The sequence below is a fragment of the Humulus lupulus genome, chromosome 3 (genome assembly GCF_963169125.1).
Source record: "Humulus lupulus chromosome 3, drHumLupu1.1, whole genome shotgun sequence".
NCBI classification, from domain to species: Eukaryota; Viridiplantae; Streptophyta; class Magnoliopsida; order Rosales; family Cannabaceae; genus Humulus; species Humulus lupulus.
In genome coordinates this window covers 259880522-259889033 of record NC_084795.1, presented here as the reverse complement: position 1 = coordinate 259889033, position 8512 = coordinate 259880522, and the positions used below count along the sequence as shown (strand labels likewise).

General features: G+C 35.8%; 1 protein-coding gene across 1 annotated transcript; it reads left to right on the top strand.

Moving 5' to 3' along the window:
- Positions 1-5163: 5163 nt before the first annotated feature.
- LOC133825608 (serine/threonine-protein kinase ZRK1-like) lies at positions 5164-6039 on the top strand. Its single transcript, XM_062258524.1, has one exon. It carries the CDS (start codon positions 5164-5166, stop codon positions 6037-6039), a length of 876 nt encoding a protein of 291 aa, XP_062114508.1.
- Positions 6040-8512: the final 2473 nt, after the last annotated feature.

Sequence of the window (8512 nt, the reverse complement as noted above, 5' to 3'; positions counted from 1 at the left end):
TCCTCTAGGTTCTGTCTAGCAGGCGCGCTGCGACCCACAGGGGCAAGTCGCGGCCCGCCTATCTTCTTGTGCCAGGTTGGGTTTTAACAGGTTTTAGGCGCGGATTTTCAATTCTCAAGGCTCGGGGTCGAATCTACTAACCGTTTTAGTAGGATTCGAGGTCCTGGGAGCTGGGTTTTAATCCATGAACCTTTTATTACTCATTTTATTGATGGGATTTCATATTTGGTTATGATTAGGTGACCGCTAAGGGGCCTAAGGACAGATCGTTCTCAAGGGTCGTTCTTTTATTATTTCATGCTCGAACCAGAGGTAAGAAAACTGCACCCAGTATGTGACATGCATGGTTATTGATGAGGCATGTTGAGTGCTCTATATATAGACATTGGTTCCATTGTAAATTCCTGGCAGCTTTGCTTACCTGTGAATGACACTGACTTATTAGTCAGAAACGACAATGGTGTTTAGTACTGATTGCAAAGCTCTGACTTATCAGTCGTGATCGCCAATAGTACTGGGCATTGGTCGTATGGTATTGGCTTATGAGTCAAGAGCAACATTAGCGTGTTTAACGCAGGCCGAAATGATTAGATCTAATCAATATGACCATTAAATGCTTGACCGACCTATTGGTCGAATAAAACTAAAGCGCTTGGCTAGTCTAAGGCTAGTTACTCAGAGCCAGGGCTAAAAGGCTCAGGTGACTGGCATGTCACATGGCTTAGGGCGCAAGACCCTAGAGAATGACTCATTAGTCATCTATCCAGGGCGCACGACCCCATAGAATGACTTATTAGTCATCTATCCAGGGTGCAGGACCCCAGAGAGTGACTCATTATTCATATAATTAGGGCGTAGGACCCCAGAATGACTTACTAGTCATCTATTTAGGGTGCAGGTCCCCGGAACGAATTAATAGTCAACAAACCAGGGCGCATGACCCCAAAATGATTACATGATCATTCAATATTATTTGTATACATGCAGTAATAAGTTTTCTTGTTGAGACTTGGCTCACGGGTGCTATGTGGTGCATGTAAAGAGAAAGAAAAGCACACCCAGCCTTGAGTTGAGAGCTTAGGTGGCGATGTGTATGCGGTTGCTTGACCACCACGGCCAAGGTGTTTCTCAGGGGAACTAGGGTTTAACCCTATTTTCACCGCTTAGGTCGGCGGGTTGTAACTTTTATACTATAATGACCATTTTGGATTGCAAATTACTTTGTAAACACTTTTATGGGATCACATGCACAGTTTAATGTTTTAAATAAAATATATACATTCCTTTTGATCGAGATTTTCACCCTGGCCTGTTAATAACACCTAGATGCACGTTTACAACCTAATGGCTCGTTTAGCGAGTTAAGCACTATTTAAAGTACACAGTGTGACGATCTTGGGCTAACCAGGGCATTACAACTGAATTCTCTCATAGTTTGTGTTGACTAACTTTTGTTGAGATTAATGTTTTGATTTCATTGTGAATTTTGGAATAGTCTAAAATATGACATATTATAAAAGGCCTAAAATCCATGTGTATTAATAATGACGAGATATCAAATTTCCAATGGTCCCATATATGCTTATTGAAGGCAACCTTGTGTCTACTCAAGTGCAAGCACCCCTTGTGATATTTTGTTGTGGGTGTTCTGGATTAGTACTTGAGTTACAATCCTTATGGTACCAAGGATGTGTTAGTAATCAACAAACCAACATCATGACATACAATAATTGATTTTTCTTTTGTGATACCGATTAGATAGGCTGCATGGATGGTAAAGTCCTTTAATAAGCATTCATGATGGTAGGAGGAGCTATTTTGTGATTAAGTGTCAAACCAAATGAACACCTACAACTTCCTCTCTCATACATAGAGGTATATTGGTAAAAGGAGTTATTTTGTGGTCAGGTGTTGTATGGACACTTACAACATCCTCATTCGTAGAGGTAGGGTGAGTGGCGTGTTACGAGGACATTAATTGTACAGTAAAACTGTGATATTTGATTTCAGTGTTAAGAGTAGTTAACTCTATTGTGAATTTACTGAGCTTATGTGATAAATATTGTAGTCATACCTTTCTCTCGGAACATGAGGAATCTTGTTCCTCCATTAGTGATGTTTACGTTCCATTTGTAGTGAGAGATTTGTGAAGTCTTCTATTAACATCATAACACGCATTTGTAGATAACATGTCAACCACTACACTGAGACGGCTTACCTAAATGTGTGTACTAAGAAGACATTTCTTAGTTGGATTGTTAGGTGCTAGAGATGTATTTGGTCAGTGGGAGTTACACTTTTCATATATGATGGACATGTTATGGATTACTATTTATTGTTGAGTACATGCATAGTCTAGATCACTCTTTGATATTGTATGAGCACACTTATTGATGCGAGCAAGTAGCTTAGTCTCGGTGTTATGTTTCGAGTGGATCTAGATTAGTAGTTATCCCCATGCTTTGTGAATCTCCAATGTCTCGTTATGTATTATATTTGTATCCTATTAATACAATATGGTGCATACTTGGTTTTATAGACATTAGTGTTTCTTGAGATTCTTGTGTATAGACACTATTGTTCAGTGAACACTTGTTGGTGTAATTATGTAGTCCAAGTGGAAGAATATTATAATATTTTATATAGACTGACATAATTAATTGTAGCTCACGTTGTGTCGTTATTAGCATATAAGGATAACCATGTATTTATATGCATGATATAGTGCCTATTATTTAAATACGACCATAATGGGATGGTCGGTTTACTATCCATACTAGAGGCACATGGTTGCACCCTATGACTATTAGTTGGCCCGTTAAACTATAGTCCACCACACATAATATAGCTCAATCCACCACACATTGTTAGAGACCCAGTTCATTGTAGGACATGGGCCCATCAGTCCATTCAACTCCCCTTGTGGTGGAACCATTTCTGTGGCTAAGTGTTGGAAGTGGATGCCTATGGGTAGTAGAGGTAATATGGGAATAGGGTAGCTGTCATTGGTCCTCTCCCACACGTTTTGCAGATTTTGGAAGAGCTCCAAAAACATCTTCATCGCTTCATATTAAAGGTATGTTCCCATTGATATGCTTCAAGTTCTATGAGTTCTTTTTGTTGATTGTGTTGCACTTAATGTGTATCATTTTCAACCGTCATGGCATTAAGTCTTGGATTCCTTTAGTGATGCGACGTTAGTGATGCGACGTTGACTTGTTGAGCCGTGACTATTCTCAAGTTGAATTAGTGTTGCAACTTGAAAAAATTAAGCTACGACGTAAGCACCAACTTTTTTCACTTTAATTTTGTTGCAGATTAGTAGCTAGTTACCATTATTAAATTGATAAAACTGGTAACTAGTTAATTTGTTGTATTTTTCAAAAATTTTGAAAACGTCAGTTTCAAATTCAAGATTAAACATAGCATCAATTATAAGCCTTGATTCTTTTACTATAAGTATAAATATGCTATTTTTGTTCTTAGGTACCATAAAATCAACAAAATCATGATTAATTTTCGATCAAAAGTATAGAAATATCGTGAGTTGTCGCTACAATTTATTGTTGATCGGATCTATAGTTAGAAATCTTATACGAGTAAAAGAAGATGACAACGAGAGATTTGATCAGTGTTTTCGAACCTGAAAATTGATTTCATGACTTGCTAGATGAGAAAGATATGGACTTGTCATATTCTTTCTAGAAGGGGTTTTCTAACATTTGAAATTAATGTTGCTATTGTCATATTTGTTGTTGGTGGGGAGTAATGTTTCTGCTGCCGGAGAAGATAATGAATTTATTGTTTTATTAAGGGATATTTGTGGCATAAATAATTAATGTTTTACATTTGTTACAGTTAAATACCTAATTTTTATTTTTATGACAAAAATACTCAATGTTCAATCTATGTTAAAAATAAATACTTTTTTTTTGTGGCAAAAATACATAAAGCTTCTAAAACATTGATTTTGTTAGTACCTCCTCAGTCGGAGCTGTTAAGTGTTGACTCACCAGATATGTATCACTCAGTAATTTAGATATTTTTTTCCTCAAAATATGTATTTTTAAATTTGTATTAATTTAAGATGTCTTTTAATTCATTTTTCTAATTTAAAATATTTAAAAAAATGAAATTGACCGATTACAGAGTGACAAATGTCTGCTTAGTGAACATGTTTAACCGTTCCAACACAGGAGGTACCGACAAAAACAATGTTTTAGCAACTTTAGGTATTTTTCCCGCAAAGAAAAAAATTAGGTATTTATCTTTAATATACATTTAACATTGAATATTTTTGTCGTAAAAATAAAATATTAGGTATTTAATTGTAACAAATGTGAAATATTAAGTATTTATGCTGCAAATACCTTTTCTATTAATTATTTTTTTTTTTTAAATAACTTGTTTAGAAGTGGTTTTTATTTTACTACATTCTTTGCATTTAGAGACAGAAAAATAAAGAAAGGAGAAAGATTATGATGTTAATAAATTAGAGTAATGTATTTTATATTTTTGTCCGTCTATATTGCCACTTTTGTAATGCTGGAATCTTTTTCATAAAAAAATTAGTTAAAAAATCACATACAAAGACTTAATTGTTACTGTTTGATAAATTTAGGGACTTAATTGCTATATTTTATAATTTAGAGGCCAATTTGTTAAATTGGGTATAATTCAAGGGACTTAACATGCTAAAAATCCTATAAGTTATGTATAGAAATTAGTATTACCATTATTTTATAAGAGGGAGACAAACTGTAAAGCTTTTGACTTCTTTTTCCTCATTTTTTTCACAACTTTGTTAAAACTAGCTCAATCCTCCCGTTTGCTTCTTACAAGAGCTCTTTACAGGTTTGTAGTTCGACAATCATATATAAATTCAGAGGATCTGAATCAGCTAGATGGAAGGATCAGGAGGTTGGTTCCAACACAAGTATGATAGGGTACAAAGCTTATTCCTAAGTCCTTCAGGTAGAGCAAGCACTATATATATATATATATATGTATGATTATATTTATGCTAATTTGTAAACTGTACGCGTGTGTATGTTTTCTAGAGTGTAATTTATTTTCAAATTAGAAAGAAAATAATCAATTCTGAAATCATATCTCTTTCAGGAAATTCTGATTTTCTTTTATAACACAATCACATAAATAGGCATGTTGAGGAAGGAAAGAAAGAGACATATTTTAGAGAATGGAGGAAAATTGCTGGAAGAGCGGATAATTTGTTGCAAAGATAAATGTAGATGTAACCCCATCCGGAGTTTTTCAGCTGAACAAATCCTGAGAGCTACAAATCACTTTGAATCTGATTGCAGCTTCTATAGTTGTTTTAAATGGTACAAGTGTAGCATCGATGGCCTCCCGGCTCTAATTAAAAAATATAAAGATTCAAAAGCACTGAATGCACATCGTGACATCGCAATAAGTTGTCAAATGAGCAGCCATAGAAATGCTCTTAAACTACTAGGTTGTTGCCTTCAATTCTCTAGGCCAACATTAGTTTATGAACACGCAGAATTTGGACCTTTGAATGGAAGGGGAGGCATAGGTATTGATGGTAATCATCCACCCTTATCCTGGAAGATGAGGTTGAAGGTTGCAATAGGTATTGGAAATGCTATAGCTTATCTCCATAATGCATTTTCTAGGCCTATAATAAACAGGGACATAAAACATTCACATATCTTTTTGGATAAAGATTATGTTCCCAAGTTTTCTGATTTTAGTTTCTCCATAATAATTCCTGAAGGGGAAACACATATTGAAGATGATTTGATAGGGACGTTTGGATTTGTTGATCCTACTTATTTTGCAACAAGCCTTGTCACAGAGCATACTGATGTTTACAGCTTCGGAGTTCTTCTGCTAGTCCTTATTACCGGAAAACATGCTATTGATCAAATTTATCTCGACGAAAAACAATGGATCGGCGATTATGTAAGTAGTTTGGTTGAGAAGGAACAGTTCAAAGAAATTTTGGATTCTGAAATTTTGGGAGGAGGAGGAATCAATGAAGAGTGTACGCCCTAAATATCCACGAGTTATTAGCAAGCTGGAACATAGCATAATTCAATCCGCCACGTGGAGACCGTCTACCCAGATCTGCTGTTACGAGTCTCCACCTCTTTAGCCCGAGCTAATCAAAGAGTCAGCAAGTATACTCGAAGGCAACGGGTCAGCAGTATGGATATCACGAGCTGGCGCTACATCAAGCTCGAGGTGCGGCATAGATCTGGCACCCTCGACCATTTGTGAAGTCAACCACGCAATGTAAACGTGCGCATATCAGACATCACGTGTCTACTCCATTCCTGAATTCTCGGACACGCAGCATAAATGTGCGTGTTCAGGCACCCCACGACTGGTTTGGGCCATGCGGCCCATTATCCCCCCTACCTATTGATTAGACAACACCTCATTGTCAGGTTTTAGAAATTAATCATAAGTGTCGCAGAGATGACAAGATAGGTAAGAAGGTCACGGGATGACCCCCTTTGCCAACACCCAGATATCCTCTTCCTATAAATATTGAGACCCTGGGCGTTGCAAGGGGTTGGTGTTTTGATTGTAAAGAAACACTTTGTAAGGAATACTCGAGAGATATCAATAATATTGACTGGTAGACTGGAGGGATTTTAACCTTCGAACCACCTAAAAGGAAATGAGTGATAACCATCCCACAAGACTAATTTCGTCAGTTTGGAATATAAATATTTACATATTACGGTTCACTATTTAGTACTAATCCATCCCATTTATTCTTATAATTATCTGTTGGCGAAGAACCGCGTCAACAAAGAGAAAGAAGAAGAATTTAAAGCTTTCCTAAAATTCGCTTTGAGTTGCATTAATAGTGAAACAGAACAAAGACCACCAATGATTCAGGTGGTAAAAGAACTTGTCAAGTTGAAAGGTCTGCACGTTAGCTCATACAACTTAAATGAAAGTTGTACTATATTGTTTGAACTATATTATATATAAATATATATTAATTTATGTGGAAACAAAAAGACCTCTTTTAGTATTATTTCCAAAGATTTCCGCGTTGATTTCCTTTTAGATTGTTCCTTTTCCAACAATATCACGTACTATCACTTTCTACTCTTTTCTTCCAGCTGATTTTTTTTTTGTAAGGTTTGGCTTTTAAGAATTTGAAGGAGGCTTTACTTAATTGCAATAGTTTTGTTTTGTCAAATTTATATGCATCCTTATTTGGGGATTAGTTATTTTTCATGTATCTGTACCATTGTACATTTGTTTTCTTTAATATTACGAGTACAGATTTTATAATGGATGTCGACCTGATTGTGATGCTTCTTTATGTGTTTGATAAAGAAACATGTTATATATATAGTGCTTTGTACTCGGGCACCACTTCTTGAGTGTCTATAATACTAAGTACTTGCCCAAAAATTCTCAGCACGCTCACATTGACTTTTTCTTGTTTGAAGAACTAGCCCGATCATCATTTACAAATATGTAAGAGTCAGAGTACTTGTCCTAATTCAAAGCTGATGCTTTGAGTATTAGTACCTTTTTCAGGGATCTTCACCCTTTTGTATATGCATTTAAATAATGCAAGTAAAATTTTTAAAAGTTTGGCCAACAGAGCCTTGATCCATGCTGCCCTTTTCAGGGATCTTCCATGTGGAAAAAGCTCCTTTCTAAGGATATATATGACAATGTTCTAAATCTAGAGGGGTCAGAGGAGGAAAAAAAAACACAAACACCATAATTGATAAGGTTTTTAAAATTAAGCCCTTGCTATATAAGAATATAATTGAGGCTAGTATTCTATAGTTGGGGTTTTATGCCCTACTTAAAACTCATTTTCTTTGTAATCTCATTTTATTATCAATAAAAGAATAGAAATCATTTTTGACTTGGTCAGTCACTTTGCTCACATGTTTTATTTTCATGATTATTTGTTTAATATAAACTTCTATTAAATCACTAGCATATAGCTAATCATATTTATAGTGACGTAATCACAGTGGAATTGTAACGCCCTGGTTAGTCAAGACCGTTACACTGTGTATTTTAAATAGTTATAAACTCGCTAAATGAGTTATTTTGCCATAAACGTGCATCTAAATGTAATTAACCGTCCAAGGTTAAAAATTTCGGTCAAAAGGGGTAGATATTTCATTAAAACATTAAGTTGTGCATGAGATCCCATAATAAACGTTTACAAAGTGGTTTACAGTTCCAAAAGGGTAATTACAACTCAAAAGTTCCAACATGCCGACCTAAGCGGCAAAAGTAGGGTTTAACCCTAGTTCCTCTTAGAAACCTTAGTCATGGTGGTTAAGTGGCCGCATATGTACACATCGCCGCCTAAGCTCTCCAACTCATGGCTGATCCAGCTTTCCTTTCCCCTTACATGCACCACATAGCACCCGTGAGCCAAGGCCCAGCAAGAAAACTTAAACATACTCATAAGCAGTTAATAATACGTTACCAAACCATATTAAGCATGCCTAGCTATAATAACCCTACTCAT